Genomic DNA, 16,526 nt, shown 5'->3' with positions numbered 1-16,526 from the left:
TTTTCCCACCATACAGGCCTGACATTAATGAAACTTTATTGAAATGTTTCCAAAGAGGCACGGTTGCTGCTTGGGGTCCCGCCTCTGGGAGCTTGGAAGAGTAATGTGCTTCCTCTAAAGGCCTACTTAGGAGTCTGCAGAGGCAGCTAATCAAATTACTATATTTGCTATAAAGACGCTTTTTCACAATCAGTCACAAGCCGCTGCAGTCCACACACCGCTGAAGAGCACTTCACTCGAGATGATCAGACATTCTGTTTATTTCCAGGTATATTCATTAGCTTTGCTTTTAATCTAATTTGAGAATCAATCACGAGTAGCAGCTCAGCGTTAGAAAGCATGCTCTCTTGTGCGTATCAGCACCAAAAAATACCCAGTTTTCACACAGACAACGAGACAAAAGCATTCCAACCCGATAATTAGGTGAAAGCAAACAAATAAATACATCCCTCCTATATATTTATTTTCTACCACTAAGCCTCAAGCAGCTAAGCGATTTTCCTGACCATAACAGCTACCTTAGCAAGCTCAGGGGTTACAGTCTATGTTTCTGCTACATATACTTTAAAGGTCTCCTATTATGCTATATTTGAACAATTTATTGTAGGGCAAACATGTCTCTGAAGTGTTTTGCTCAAAATACCAAACAGATCACCCATTGTAGCATGACTCATCCCCCTCTATTTCAGCCCTGTTTCTGAAGTGCTGATTATGTGACTGTCGCTTTAAATTTGAGTCGCTTTGGAGCATCATGCAGCTCTCTGTCTGAAGAGAGAAGCCTCTAACGGAGATACTCGGCCAAACGCTGCCGTGATTAAACCCCATATTATGTTCAAAACCACATCAAGCATTATTTCTGTATATTGCTGACGATAGGTTGGGACGTGTCACGTGGGCGGGACGTTGCCAGGAGTTCAACGAAAAGCCGGCCCACATTTCCGATATGACATCATAACCGAAGCAAATCTGGATCAGCCCGTTTGTACCCCCGTTTTTAGAGATGTGGGTAAGGAGGAAAAGAGAGACTGTTGTATTTTCTGACACTTTGTGAGTCTTTTCTTACACACCGGGGACACATATTTATGTATAAAAGACAGCAAAAAGTGCATTTTGCATTATAGGGGACCTTTAATGGTGGATTAGATTTACATTTCCCCTTGCACATCAATGTACTCAAACATCAGTTCCACATGTGTCTCTCTCCCTTTGCGACATCTGCTCCGTTCAAAGAGCGACTCATTCCTCTCTGCCGACTTATGTATTACACACCCTCCCCTTTACGATTCAGACCACATTAAGTGTTGGTTCTTCAGATCTCTGCACTCTTACCCGCTTGGGGTGGCTTTCGCACGGCAGTCGGGATGAAGCCGTTTCTTTAGGCCTGTTGTTGATCATGGTTTGCTTGGGAATGCTTCCAGATGCAGCAACAGCGACACTGATAGCATACACCACACTTGTGGGAAAAAGATCAGAACAGCGTTGAATGGAAAGGGATGTAAGACATATAATGTACACCTGGAGAGAACCCACATCAACACTGTAAGTATGGGTTTTGGTGCATTATGGGGCTTTTAAAGCACCTTAAAAGCTGCGCATGTGAACTCTCAAATCAGGTATGTAGGAGTTGCTCAAATACACACACACACACACACACACACACACACACACACACACACACACACACACACACACACACACACACACACACACACACACACACACACACACACACACACACACACACACACACACACACACACACACACACACACACACACACACACACACACACACACACACACACACACACACACACACACACACACACACACACACACACACACACACACACAAAAGGGAGTGGACTAGTTCTCAATCAAGGCTTAAGTAGCATAGGATGTCTAGTTCTCATTATCAGTGCTCTTTATAATCAGACCTACTAAAGAAATTAAGTCCGTACAAATTAATACTCAAGAGGTCCCACGCAATCACAATGAAATTTTACTTAAAGGTGAAAAGAAATCATTAAATCTTTCAGAAATTACAAATACATTAATGAAGATGTTATTTTCTGCCCCAAAATATATTTCAAAACCTTTAGGAATACATTGTTGCATCCCAGATGGCGTTATGTGAATGTGTTCTTCTGTAGGTGTCCACAAAATAAACTTGTTGCATGTTGAAGTTTTTGTATAAAAGCTCGTCCCCAATTAAAAACAATGAAATGTGGCTACTGCAACAAATATTTGCACACAGCACTTTTCTTTCTTGAGGATTTCCTGTGCCAAACGTTGACCTGAAAGACAACTGCTGTGTGTATTTTAAAGGGTAAAAAGGTCACAACTATAGTTGTGAATTAAATAACTAATGTTTCTACATCCACATGAGCTGCAGAAAGATCTACATGCCCCCTCTGTACCATCGATATGCATTCAGGCTATAAAGGAAGTAGCTGTGATCCCCCAAACAAACTAGACTAAACTACACTTGGAGAGAACAGTCTTTGCCCTGCATGCATCCCCCATCCATTCCTTTATTTACCAGAACAAATTGCATAGCAGCTTTCAGAGTTTTAAGTAGCTGAATAACTCTACTTTTCAATAAAATCCTCAATAGCTGCCCTCCTCTCCAAATGAATGATGTTTCTAACGTTAGCACCCGGGGCAGTGAAGCACAAAAAGCAGCCCAACTTGTCCCCAAGGTCCTCTTTCATTGGAAACTACTCCATACTGCCACTTAAGACCTCCAGAGGAGAAAGGGGAGGAGGCCGTGGGTTGCACCCTATGAAGGTGCTCTTAATATGCTACAGATATTCAAGATTAAGTACTTGACGACACGCTTCACAAAATCCAATTTCTTTCCTCTGCTCCCATCCCTCTGTGATAGATGTATTGGCAGTGTTTCTGCTCTGTACGGTTCGAGTCTATAATAACTCAAGTGCTACAAAGGAATGTTTGTGTTTTATAAAATATGATAATCCCGTTGCCCTGTGAACGAGCAATTTGTCCTCAACATGGGCTACACAAATTCCCTCATCAGTGCAGTTACAATTATTATGCATTTCCTTTTTAATGTCTGGATGAAGTAGCAGGCTTAAAGAATAATAGTAAAGTTGTTTTAACCACAAAAGTATGCTGACAAGAACTGTGGACATGCAGTTAATGCCCACGAGATGCTGTAACCACAACGCTCACAGAAACACTTTTGTTTATCGCGGCTCCTGTAAGATCCGAACTGACACAATTAGGAAAGTAGGGCTTCATGAAACAACATGGGGAGATCCACTGGGGACGGAAGCTTTGATTTTTAGGAGAGAGATTTATGGAGCAGGGAGAAAAACCAGCCGCAGTCAGGCCGTAAACAAAGCGACAGATTGTGATTTGAGGACGTTGTGATCTCTGTGGCCTCAGATAGCCTCAGTGTGGTGAGGATGCACTGATGGCCCTGCACGTCGCCTCCACTGACAATAGAGCGAACGCACAGGGTGGAGTACTATACAGCTGCCATTGCGACGTGGCTTCCCACCTCTCAGAGCTGGAGCAAAGGGCTAAAGAAGCTACATTAGGAGGGGTGAGGGACAATCACCAGCATGTTTCCAGTAAGAGCCTTCAGTGGGACATAGCAGCAGCTATGTGTCGTCACCTTTTCCGACATCCAGATAGCTCATGTCGCAACAGCCGATAACGTAAACCCTGGTTATGTTTTAGCAAGCAAGCAGCAGCCAGAACAGCCAGCCTACACACAGGGGCGAGCACAGACTTGTCAAGTTAAAAAGGGAATGTCACCAAGTTGTAAACACTTCCTGACAGGAAGGGAGCACTTCCTTAATCCTGGAGCAACCAAGCAGCCATTCCTTGTTTTCCAGCAAACAAACTGCAGACAGTGGTTTTCATTCTCTCCATGTGTTCATATCACAACAACATATTTAAACCGTGACAAATACAAACATGGAAATGAGACCTCTTGTGAGTAAATCAAAGAAATGAGCAGCGGGATAATTAGAATTGTTTGGTAGATTTGTTTCTCATTCACAGAATAAAACAAAAGCCTGGAATCCCACTAAGAAAAAAATGGAAGTGTTGAGCTTCCTGGTGGGCCGCCGGATCACAGGGCAGCTCTGTTTGCAAGACGGAAGTCTGGCTGCGTCCTGCAGTGTGACACAAAAACAATAGCATGCACTCACATGCACGGGATAAGAGGCAAATCTCCATGACTTCTCCAGTATGCCGTATCTTGATGCAAAATAACTATTTAGTTACAGCTGCAATTTGCAAAGGTTGTAGGGCAGAGCAACTGATTTTGGAAAAAAAAGTCTTCATGTTGATTCTCCCTCTGAGCCTCAGATGGCCATGCAAGATTCGTTTTTTAGATTGGTGTATGAAGATCAGCCCACTAGACTCAGCTACCCATGTGTACACACACACTGTCATTAAACAAAACAGAGCCATGTGTCTGTAACTCCAGGGCGGCAAGAGCGGCAGCTAATTGTGACCTGGTGGAATCATGTGACTGATGTTCCGGTGCAAAGCTAGAAAAAGTCAATCGAGCAGCAAACACAAGAGACTCTATCGGGACTCTTTAAATCCGCGATGAAGACTCCCAGATGGAGGGAAAGAAAAAAAAATAAGCAAACAATTGCTAAAGGGCATCATTTCCAAGACCAATAACTTTCAAGCACATGTGGCGGGATGGCTGTATATAAAACCTAACCATGGCTAGTTATTACACTCAGCGAGGCCGGCTCACAGCGCCATCATGTAAATGTAATAGGATTTGTGGATTCACCAAAATGACATATCGATGAAAAGCCAAACCTTTTGGTGCTCAATTGAATAACCATTACATTAAGGCTTCCTGCGTATGCTCCGCTACAGGATGACTTTATCCTGCCCCAAATGCTGTTGGGCTCTGTGTTGCTTCCTTCCAGGATTCTTGTTCATGTCCCAGGAATTCATTGTAAAGTAAAAAGAAAAAAACGTAAGCTTAAAATATGTCTGGCATGAAAGGAAAATGTGTTTTATTCTGAGCTGTGGGTAATTAGAGCTGAATCTCTTGTAATCCCGAACTAGTGGATGTGACTTTGAGAAAAGATGCTTAATATAGTTCAGGAAATGCATGGCATTCTTCACACCTCAGTGAACAGAAGGTCAAACGGAAACCTCACAATCCTACCTGCCACTTCATGTCAACCATATCACAGTTTAGACTTTAGTCAGCTATCATATTTTCTTAGGTATTTATTTACACAATTGTTCATTATGAAAATAATGATCTATCTGCCCACTACTGACCGGAACTTTTTTTATTAAGAAACAACAGCTGCAAAATCCAAGACATTTTTGGCTTTAACACCAATTAGCTGATGTTTTGTATTTGGGTATCACATTTAACAGCAGTAGAAAATCACACACAATTCTTATTGTTGGGCTATTATTATTTACATTATGTATTCATAGAACTTGGAGGTCCGGAGGTATCAAATACTCTTTATTCTATATAATCCGAGTAAGGAAATATCCCATTGTCCAACACAAATACTTTTACCAATGAGCACGAAAACAGGTTTGTGTAATTGTAGAGCAACAAGGGCACATCCTGTTTCACTCCTCCATCCAGCTAGGCCTGCTATCAACCCATCCAGCCTCTGTCCGATACAGAAAGGTGGAGAGCCTCACTTAAAAGGTGTGCTGTAACAAAACATGATGGGCTCTGATGTTTTCATCCATTTTCTAGCTCCCTGAAGAAAACCACTCTCGCAGACCCAGGTGATATTGACGTTTGCGCTCAACATTTCTCCTATCACTGGCAGAGATGAAGGCGTAAAAGGCCGCTTGGATGCATTTATAAAACCCCACAGATGTTTGGAGTGTTAGGGTGAAAGGCCAGGGGAAGATATTCAGGTTTTGGGGAAATTAAACTGTGCTCTACAGGCGCTGTAATCTGCAGGCCGATCCAACGCGTCCGATCTACCCACGCCAGAAGATAGAAGCTTGGAAGGTGTCAGGTGAGGACGTTATTCAGCTTTTTCAAATGCTGCAGTGCATCCTGTGAAATAAAGTGTGATCATTACACATCCCAATGGAATTAAACATATGCAAAAGATTAATAGAAATAAACTGACCCCGTTTCCTGTTTCCACAAACACATAAAGCCACTCAGCCCGTATGAGGAGGATATTGTTTACTATGAAATACAACATCTGATCTTAATCCCAAACCTGGCAACTACATAAGACTTCTTCTGGGTTTTATTTTGAGGAAATCATGCATGTTTTTGATAATAAATAATTGATGATAAAAGATAAACACATAAACCCTTCTAATGTAATTTTTACACTTTGGTTTTTGTACGGATTAAACAAACAAGATATGGTGTGTTAATTTGTGACCAACAGATATGAGAGTGGTATAAATCAATCAATCACAACAACTAACTCTTTTTTTCGAACTCTCAAACTATTACTTCAGATCCCAAAGGTTCAAGCAGCTGATGTCTACCAGAAGGAGAACATTTAACCTACTATAAAGGCCTCCCTTTCCACTGAAATCTTGGAGGTGATACCAGTGGTTTTTAACCTCCAGCCTACTCTGTTGTAAAGCTGAGCCAGGTCTTGTAGTAAGGTGTGTAGAAAGGATTTAGCAGCATAAGCACAGAGGAAATCTGTCGATCCAGATGCCCCTGTTGGCTCACAACAACTGTCTTGGCATCTAATCCGATTTGGTATAGATAGATATGCATGCTGGATCCCAGCATTGAAAAGACCCCGAGCCATAAAGGGAGCCAAACTCAGACTGGAACAGCGTGTTTCCCAGGTGCAAATACAGGTACTGATGCTGGCGGGCTGCACTTCATAACGATGCCGCAGCCTGTCAGCTCCGCACTACTGCTTTTGTTTACACATTTCCGAGTGGAGACCATTACCACTTTAGCGTGTCCTTGAGAGAAGTTCGGTTAGTGCTGAGCAGAGCGATGAGCTGGGAGATGAGGCCTTTAATTAGCTCCAAGGCGGGATGATAATTGATCATCTCCTTCAACTTCCCTTCACTTCTACTGTGAAGGGCTTGCCACCATTAAAAACAAAAACACCTTGAAAACTCAACACAATCAAGATACAGCTGTGCATATAGAGTTGCAACTTCAAACCAACATCCACTGAATAAATTGACACTTTTTAGATAATGATTTGCACTAAAACCAACACAGAATATGAAAACTGTGCGATGAAGCATATACAGCTCCGAACCACTGCAGCGTCATCAGTTTCTCTGGTTTATTGTGTATAGGTATGTCTTTGAGTTCAATTTTTTACATGTTTTTATTGTATTTTATAAACTACTGCCATACATGTAGACATAAAGATCTAAGAAACATTTGGAGTGGTCTCTTAATTATTTCCAGAGCTGTATAATATACACTTTGCAGTATATCGTTGCGTGTTTCTCAGCTTGCTTTTTTCCCTACATGGAAGCCTGGTTAATAGAAATTGACTGTGGGAAATTCACTTGATGCCACTATTGGCATTTCAGGCATTAGGTAAGCAGTGATATAATTAGCATTCATGAGTCAACTAATTAAAACATCAATGTAACCAAGCAGTGCTGTTAAGACACTTATTTGCTCAGCCTCCAACAGTCAGTGTTTAGTCTGTGCAGTTAAAAGGACAGTTTCTCTGAAGCAGCGGACTCCATTCCCTATCCACTGATGTGAGGGTGTGTCGATGTGTGAGTCAGTAATCCACGCTTTCTTTTGTTTTTAATCATTGTCCAGACGTCAGAACACATTGTCAGTTCAATACTCTTTCAGATATAGCCTGAAGGGAGAGTGTGTGAAAACCAACTGCTAACAGTGCTTCCTCCCATTGAAACAATTGTCTTTATAATAGGACTTTGTCACCTGGAGAGGAGAGTCTCTCTAAAAAAGGACTTACAAACAATTAGCATAGCTTCTGGACAAATTGTAATCCTCACAAAAGCTGAAACACAAAGCCTTGCAACACACATTCTTTCACAAAATGATATTCATGGTAGGAAGTACATACCTAACATTGAAATAAATGTAACACAGACTGCAACAGCACAATATTCTGGAAGGTATTTTTGCCCAAAACATCCCTTCCCTCCTGATCATTTCAGCTGACTGTCAGTGAGCAGTGAAATAACTCCACAGTGTTGAAAACCTAGTCAAAAATGAAATGAAGGCTTACTTATTCTGATAGATTACGCAGTACAGTTTTTAAGTCAGCGGAAGCTTTTTTTATCCCTCAGATACAGATGTAAACCCAATCTAAGGTGGTTTATACGCCTGAATTTCTGCATGGATAAATAAAGTTCTTATCTTATCTTATCTTAAAACACTTCCAGATGTGCCCAGTTTTCTTTTGTCTACTGCTGTGGAAGAGGAGGTACATCATGGACTACAGATGCAAAAAAGAAAACCTGCCAATATTTAATTTTTTCTATCACAATTGCAACTCTACATTAATTTAACCCTTCAGCATCTTGGCAAGAAACCCTTAGCCCCCTCTCTCAACATATTGCTTAAGCCCAGCAGCTGTCAGTACTGATTGAGATGGTCCATAACATCATTTATACTGGTAGGTGTGAGGTATTTAAACCATACTGAACAATCAACAGCCTGTCTGTTAAAGCCATATGTGCACACAGAGAGGAAAATAAGATGGGCAGAGGCAACTGTATTCATGACTGGGGAAAAGCAAATACGCTTCAATTAACATGAGACAACTATAATCTGTTTAATCAGCTTGAACAGCTGCAGTGGCTGGGTGAAAATTGTAAATTCTGGTTGTTTTACTTATAACACATCGCTGTATGAGTATTAAACATGCATACTAAGTGGATGACGGCTGCTGAAAACATGGTTTTGCAAAATAAACATTGGAATAGAAGATTTCTGAGCTTCTATGTCTCCAGGGTCGACGGCGTGTGGGAAATATTGCTTTCGGTAAGAGTTGTGTTTTGTGTGATCAAAGCTGGGGTGAGAAAAAAGCGCAGTCTTCCTATACACAACACTCTTGTGACAGGTTGAAGACACTGTGGAATATAAATAAAACTGCAAAACCAAAACCAACTGTGAACTCGCCACACGTCCCAAGACAAGTGCGAAAACAAACACAAGAGTAGGAGGAAGTAACGTGAAGGTGCAATCAAGATGACCACAAAAATGTCAGGTATTGAGATGTGATCCTGAAGAGGAAACAGTGGTGCAGTGTGTATTTTCACAGGGCCATGCTTCCTTCTCTGTACATGAACTATGCAGACACTGAAACATTCTTCAGTGGGATCACACTCATCGTAAGGTATGTCCTTACCGACACTGAAAATCTCAGGTTTCTCCAAATGAACCCAGTGTGTGTGAATTCCCGCGGCCTTACATGACAGTGTTCTCCGAGGTAATGTCTGCATGCCTTTCACATGTCTCCACATTCATGTTGTGCTGACGAGTGTGCGACCAGCTCCTTGCATCAGCCACAACCGCATTGGTAAAAAGAAAAGTGTAAGGCCTTTGCTGTAAATTCAGTTTACTGTGTGTAGAGAGGCTCAAATTAGAGCCATCTATCTATAAACCCATCACTAGTAATTTCCCTGCATGACAATAGCATCACTGCTAAAAGAACATTAACACAATTGATCTCTGTAGTTCAATAACATATTCAAGTTGAATAACATTACATTGTAGTATGGGAATAAGCTTCTCACCCAGCAGAGCAGAGTTTGCCTGCACTTTATAGCAAGATAACTTTCACAAAGTAACAAAAGATCCTTATTTTCAGTGTTAAGTCAAGCCTGCTCTGATACATTGAGCTGTATGTCAACACAGGACATAGACTGCTCCCTCCACAGCACTCCCTGTAGTGCAGGTTATTTATTAGAGAAGAGGTGGATGTCGCAACTCGTGTGGACAGCCGTTGTGATAACAAGTTATGCCAGTTGTAACGATTCATTCCTTTCAGGAGCAGGTCAACTTCTTCATAACAGGACATGTTTCAAACATAGGTATGGGGAACAACTGTAATTCTGTAATTCCAGAGAGAAAACGACACCAAAATATTTAAGTTTAGTAAGGAGTGTTTCTTTATGGTTGCAACTGAAATGTTAAGAAAGATTTAGAAGTTTAGCTGTTGTTGCAAACTTGTCCACATAATAATGTTTGGACTTATTTCACCCACCTTCTCCTTGTTGTCGTGGTCCGAGGGAGGTGAAGTGGGAGATTTAACACTCCCCACAGCAACAGCCTGGGTGACTGTGACACCTCCGCCTGGAGCTGGGCTGGGCTTTTCGATAGTTTCCACCTTGATAAGTCGGTGTTTCGGTGACACATACTTGATATCCGACGACCCCACACTGTTCATGCTCGAGCCGAATGAAATATTTCCACCTGGAGTGTACGGGTCCTCGAAGTCCAGCTCCTTTTGTAGTTTGTACGCAGCGAGGATGTCCGGTTGCGCTGGGCTCGGGAAGGTGGCCCCAGAGCTTGTTTGTTGGTAGCCAGGCGCACCGGGCACACCGGTGTGACAGTGTCTGTAGTCCGGCTTCGGAGGCGCCGGAGGGGGTGCTTTGGTAGTTTTGAATCCTAGGTGCTCCTTGAACCACTTGGCCATGCTGCCAGTGCATCGCTCTCAAGTCAATGAATGTAGTTTAGTTCCAGCTTTCCTGCCAGCGGAGCCCGAGTGTGTTCGTCAAAAGTGGGCTCCTCGGGTCACGCGCGGCCAGCACACCGGTGTCTGAGCGTGTCGCCAGTCTCGTGCGACTCTGTCGGTCCGGAGAGGAGCGCGCAAGGAAGTGTGAGCGCTGCCACAGGCACTTTCTGATCTGCCCTGCTGCAACTCAGTCACTGTACGCTCCGCTCGGCTGCTCTCCACGTCAGGTTTCCAGAATACGCAACATGGGAACGCTTGTGCAAGAGGAACACACGCCCCCCCACAACCTGCCCTCCTCCCTACCTGAGAACATTCACTGCCACCTACCGGACTTGTTAAGCCCCGCTGACTGTTGACTACTGAGATTACCAGTTAAGGGTTGCATGGACGTGTGAATAGTTTTTTTAAAAACCCACAGCTCCAAGCACCCTCTGAGGAGAGTTTTCAGGAATCCCCGGATGTGGACTTGATTAAGTATATCTGGGCTGATAGAATAACAAAAATTAGCCTACATGTTTTGCCTGAACACCATGTTATTGTCCAAGTTTCTTAGAACCATGTTGGCCCCTAACTCCACTTTGGTGGAGTAATTTCAGGATGGATCACATTAGGATTTCATAGAGGTTATAAAAGGAGAAAGTGTTTAAAATATATTCTCAATTTCTCTCCAGAATTAACTCTACAATATTTGTTTTAGACAATTACCTCCTAAAAGTAATACAACCGTTTACCTAAAAGACTGCAGGTCCACATTTTCTTTTCACCCATAGGACTGAAGGGTAAAGCGTCCTATCATTATCAGTGTTCTCATGTCCAGATGGCCACTGCAGACTGTTTTAATTGCAAATTGCATTGCAAATGACCAGTAGAGAGGCATGCTGGAGCCTATATTAACTCCGGGTCCTGTTCTTGCTAAATTCATTACACCATCCACGAGTAGCTGAGGTGAATTGTTCAAAGCAACAATACAAGTGAACAGTTCTCTGCAAGGTGTCTTTCAATCTTTTTGACGCAGAGCATCATAGGTCCACCTGCTAACCACTAATTGCCTTTGCAATCAAAGGACAGATGAAAAAAAAATCCCATTTCCCCTCCCAGAGACATACTCCAGCAACAGTGTGCATTAACACAAGTCATGGCTGCAGTGCGGACGGTTTTTATGAAGCAATATTTCTTTTTAATAACACCAAACACACACTCAGCCTTGAGCTAGTCACAGTGTACAGATCACAGTTTAACCCTGGAAGGCTCCTGGGAGACACAACTCCATGCTCCAGAGATCAAAACAAAATCTATTATTTCTGCCCTGAAATCCTGCCATCGCTGCACTTTGGGAACACAGAGAGAAATTTGACCAGTGCAATTTCCCTGCACTTTATAGGAATCATTTTACCCAAAAGTCAGCAGGGACATTAATCTGTTTAACAAATGCATTATACATAAAAGCTTTGGAAGAAAAGAAAAGCTAAATGGGTTCAGAGGATCCTTTGTTTACGGCAACACTTTGCTTTTGTGGCCAGTTCCTGAAACAACTGTTTAATATAAGAGAAAAGACAAAGGCTTGTTTCAGCTCACATATTACATGGTATATTTTAGGGCTGTTATCTTTACATACCTTAACATCAGTGCTGCATGTACCCAGTATGTGATATAAATATTGCAGGTGCATAGGATTTATAGCCTGACTCATGCTATGGGTATTAGAGGATCTGGTGGGCAGGAGCAGGTGTGTCATTTAGGTTGCCTCACATCACAGATCCTTTATTGCATAGCTTCAATTGCATTCACCCATTTCCTCAAGCTGCCATCGCTGACACCCTTTAAAATGCAAATACTGTAATCCAGCACCTCAAAGGATACAAATAGTCTCCTAAGTAGCCCACGCAGGCAGAAGGCTTGCCGTGATGAATGTAAATATTGTGTAGGATTTTGCTCCGGACACTGGCATGAAAGGTGCAACAGATTGTCAATACCTCTTACAAGATAAAAGACACTGAAAATAAATCTGCGATAAATTCATGCTTGATACAGGATTGCCAGGTACATCTGCAGTGTTTCATACAAACACACATTTATAGATGTCTGTTTTTCCATATTACAGAAAACTAAAATATAGAAAGGACATCAGTATTTGCTAAATGTATCTGACATTATAATCTCAACTGTCACATGCCACCTGTTACCTGCTCATGCTTCATGGCTTAATAAAATCTAAACAACTTCTCAGATTCTAGATACACCTTATTTTCACATGTTTGTCAGTGATAGAGATGTTTGCATTTCATTTGCATGACATTTTCAAAGAAGATGATAAGCTTGGGTTTGCTCTGGGTGCACTTTAATATCTTCAACAGTTGCTGCACACCTCCAACATTTGACATGGTGTGCAATACGTGGAACTTTATCTCCTGTTTTAAGTGTGTTGGCTCCGGGGTTTCTCAGTCGCTGCAGGAGATGATTCCACAGCAGAGCCAGGTAGTGCCGTAAGGGCTAAGACATCAGAGAAACAATTTATAAGAACTTGTCAAGACTATATTTTAGTTCATCTTTTTCGTGATATGAATGTCACCTAACCAGAATATGACCCTCATTTTTTTTTCAGTTCTCCTCTGAAGTTGTATTTTTTCTTGTGCTTCATGTTATATCACTACATCACTGTACTGGTCAGCTTTGATAGACCACAGTGTGAGCAGTTATTGCATGCTCTGCGCTCACACAGTTTTCTTTATGTAATGCCTTGTTCACAGCAGTTTTGCCAAAAGTGCACCCACTCTGTGCAGAATGCTTCTGAATGGCAAAGTGCTTCAGCAAAAGTATTCATGTACTGTATTGTTGTATCATGACATGTGCAGGCTGCTGTGGAAGTGCCAACTGGTAACTAAACAGCTTTTTTAAAACATTAAAGTGTTTCTTTTTGTGATTTAAAAACTGACTTTATGGCATGTGAAATGTTTATTATAAAGAAAGAAATCTCTGTACATATTCTGAAGCTTATGTGCATTTCCTATGTGTACACAAAGCCCTGGTTCATTACAACATCATTTACTTTAAAATGGTTTGAAATGGGACTTAGAAACACGTTTGGTTGCAAAGTGTCTCAAATGACACCTTTTTCATGTAACCACCGAATCCAGAGCATCATTTTTAAATGAATCTCCCAAACTATGTGGCATTTTTGTTATGCTATATTTCCCTCAAGCATGAGAGGCTGACATAGCCCTTACCTAAAATAAATTGAGAAAAATAATGCAGAGCAAGAAAGATAAAAGGATTAAATGTGTGGTGGCAGCAAGTAATCTTATTTTTCCACATTTCTTTATCGGCACTGCTCTCCCTCACTCTTTGCTTTCCCTCATGCGCCTCAACACTCCTATATCCTCACCGCCATGGGATGTTTAAAGCATCATATTTTAAGATTCAAGTCTTGCAAGTCATCCAAATGTGTTTTCCTAGGGTGCTTTTTTCTTACATATACATTATTTATCCAGACATTGCCTGGTAAACATACAGTTTATCACACTCCAGTGGTCTTGCTGAAACATACTAAAGTGATTTAAGTAGCTGCTGAACCTGTGTAGTCCAGGCTATGAAAGATGAGTGCTTTGCATCAGATGCCACTGTCATTCAAGCAGTGTTTTTTTAATTTCATTCTCCTGACCGAAGCATCTGTGAAGGTGTAACTGCTTCCTTTCTGTCAACAACTGCTTCACCAAGGTCCTTAAGCAAGGAAATCAATATCTAATTGCTCAAGTAGACATAAGGAGACGCTGGTTGCTCTGTGAGTCTTTCACTGTGAATGTGTTGTGGGCTAAAACAAAGACGCAGTGCTGACAAAAAGGGAGCAAACTAAACAAAACTTCCTGAATGAGTCAAGTCTGAATAAAGAATAGTTTGCCATCCCTTTGTCTCATGGAGTTTAATCTGTTATGGCTTGAATTGAACATCACAAAGAATGTGTTTCCAAGTTAATTAGACTCCAGGTAGAATAAACATCAAGGACTCTAACATCGTGTTAGCTTTATCCGCCTACACCTGTCCAGTCTGCTGACTTAAAAAACACAATGAACCTGTCTATTATGTTGCTTCCACCTTGTTTGGCAGAATGGATTTCTTAGCAATTACTTTGAAAAGCGATACACACCTTTTTGTTTGCACAGGTTTGTGCATTTCAAATAAGACACAAAGTCAAGCAAACAGAGGAAGTTGATATAACTAATATGCTTGATAACAACACAACACATTCACATTACAGGTTTAAGCACTGTAATATTTCACCTCCATAACGAAATCATTTTACCCTGTGGGGCTCCATCCATTGTTTTTCAGACTGCTGGTGTCAATCCTCCACATTTCATAAGTCTGACTGTGCAGCTTTGTTTGCTTCACCATGCCTGTCAATCAAAATGCCTGCTGGTATCTTAATAGGAGAGTTCATTTTTAGTCTTACCTGTAGCGCTATCTATTTATGAAGATTGTGACGGTATGAGTCACAGGGTGCTGAAGATATAGGTCATGGAGATGTGATAAATGGAACCAGGTCCCACTGGGATTGATGCCCTTTCCCGATATCAACTTTTTGGGGCACTATTTAATATATTTTTCAATATGGTTTGATCTGTCCCTTTAAGAGCTAACTCGTCAAGCTTCCTATCCAGCAACTGTATGGCTGTCACCTTTGGTTCTTCCAGAAAGCCTCCTCACTTCAGAGATGAAATGAAGTATTAATGTGCGCCTCTGCTGTGAAGGAGGACAAGGACAGATTACTAATCTGATTTATGTGTGTGGTCTCCCCATTTGCCCGGCTGCAGGTGTGCATAGATATGAGCTAAACGTAGTTTGGCTGTTTTATCACAGACTTTGATGGCGACAGTGGTTACAGGTGCAGTATATTGCAGTGTAGTGAAGCTTGCCCTCTGTCTAGAGGAGCCCTGTACGTGTCTTCTCACAGAAGTGGTTGTCCTGTTCGGCCAAGGAATTCATTAAAACAGCAATACTTTTATCTTGCTGACAGTCAGTGGTGGAAGTGTGAAAGCTATATAAAAGCAATAGCAAGTATACGGCAATAGTATTAGGTGTAACATGTACTTAAATCCACTTTTGTTCTTACTTTCGTTATTGGAAGAAGAATGTTTATGTGACCAGAATGTGATCAAATATGAGAGGGATCATATTAATATTCAACAAGTCTTTGGATTAATAGTAGTGACACTATAGGCATTAATTCATCTGCCCTTTAACAGAGTTACTATCCATGGAAGACCAAAGCACAGGTGGAAAAAGTATGCACTTTCGTACTATTTGTGAGCGAAAAGAGTAATTTCAGTACTTCTAGGACCAGATCCTTCCTGTTTACATTGCCCAGACACTTGTTCAATCAATCTCCCTGTAAGCAGCTCAGTGGGAAAAGCTTATATTAAAACTCAGCAGAGGTTGTTGTGATTAATAATATCCCAGTGCTGACTGGAGTGCCTGCCACCTGGAATAATTTGGGATAGTTACTTTTTGACTCATTTATCAGACTTATTCCATACATCCAGGCTGAGATTCTACTTTTTCATAGACTTATTCCAGACATTTCTCTGGAACTCCTAAAAGATCATTCCTCACGCTCTCGCACAAATAATGAAAGGCTGTTATTGCAACGTAAACAGAGTATGCAGATTGGCTCGGTGAGGGGAATAGATTTTATTTCAGGTGTTTGATGTTGGCCGAGAGTGACCCTTCGTCAGTGGCAGCCTCTTTCTCTTCTAGTAGTCCTAGCTGCAGGCGGCCCTCTGATCCAATCATGTCTCATCGGACTCTATTTGCTTTTTGCAGATCTAAGAGCATGTAACAGTGAAACCTGCAGCCTTGTCAACTATTGAGGGCA

At 41.6% G+C, this 16,526-nt stretch overlaps 1 protein-coding gene across 3 annotated transcripts in view; it reads right to left on the bottom strand.

Annotated features, from left to right (window-relative positions):
* Positions 1 to 10,872, bottom strand: part of LOC134863174 (SH2 domain-containing adapter protein F-like) — a 97,456-nt gene extending 86,584 nt beyond the window's left edge. For all 3 annotated transcript variants that reach the window (XM_063881506.1, XM_063881505.1, XM_063881507.1), the window contains exon 1: positions 10,187 to 10,872. In XM_063881506.1, coding sequence (XP_063737576.1) covers positions 10,187 to 10,618 — 432 coding nt within the window. In that variant the 5' untranslated portion in view covers positions 10,619 to 10,872. The remainder of the gene's footprint in view (positions 1 to 10,186) is intronic.
* Positions 10,873 to 16,526: the final 5,654 nt, after the last annotated feature.

The sequence above is a fragment of the Eleginops maclovinus genome, chromosome 4, assembly GCF_036324505.1.
Source record: "Eleginops maclovinus isolate JMC-PN-2008 ecotype Puerto Natales chromosome 4, JC_Emac_rtc_rv5, whole genome shotgun sequence".
Classification (NCBI taxonomy): Eukaryota; Metazoa; Chordata; class Actinopteri; order Perciformes; family Eleginopidae; genus Eleginops; species Eleginops maclovinus.
This window is presented reverse-complemented; position numbering and strand designations above follow the sequence as displayed.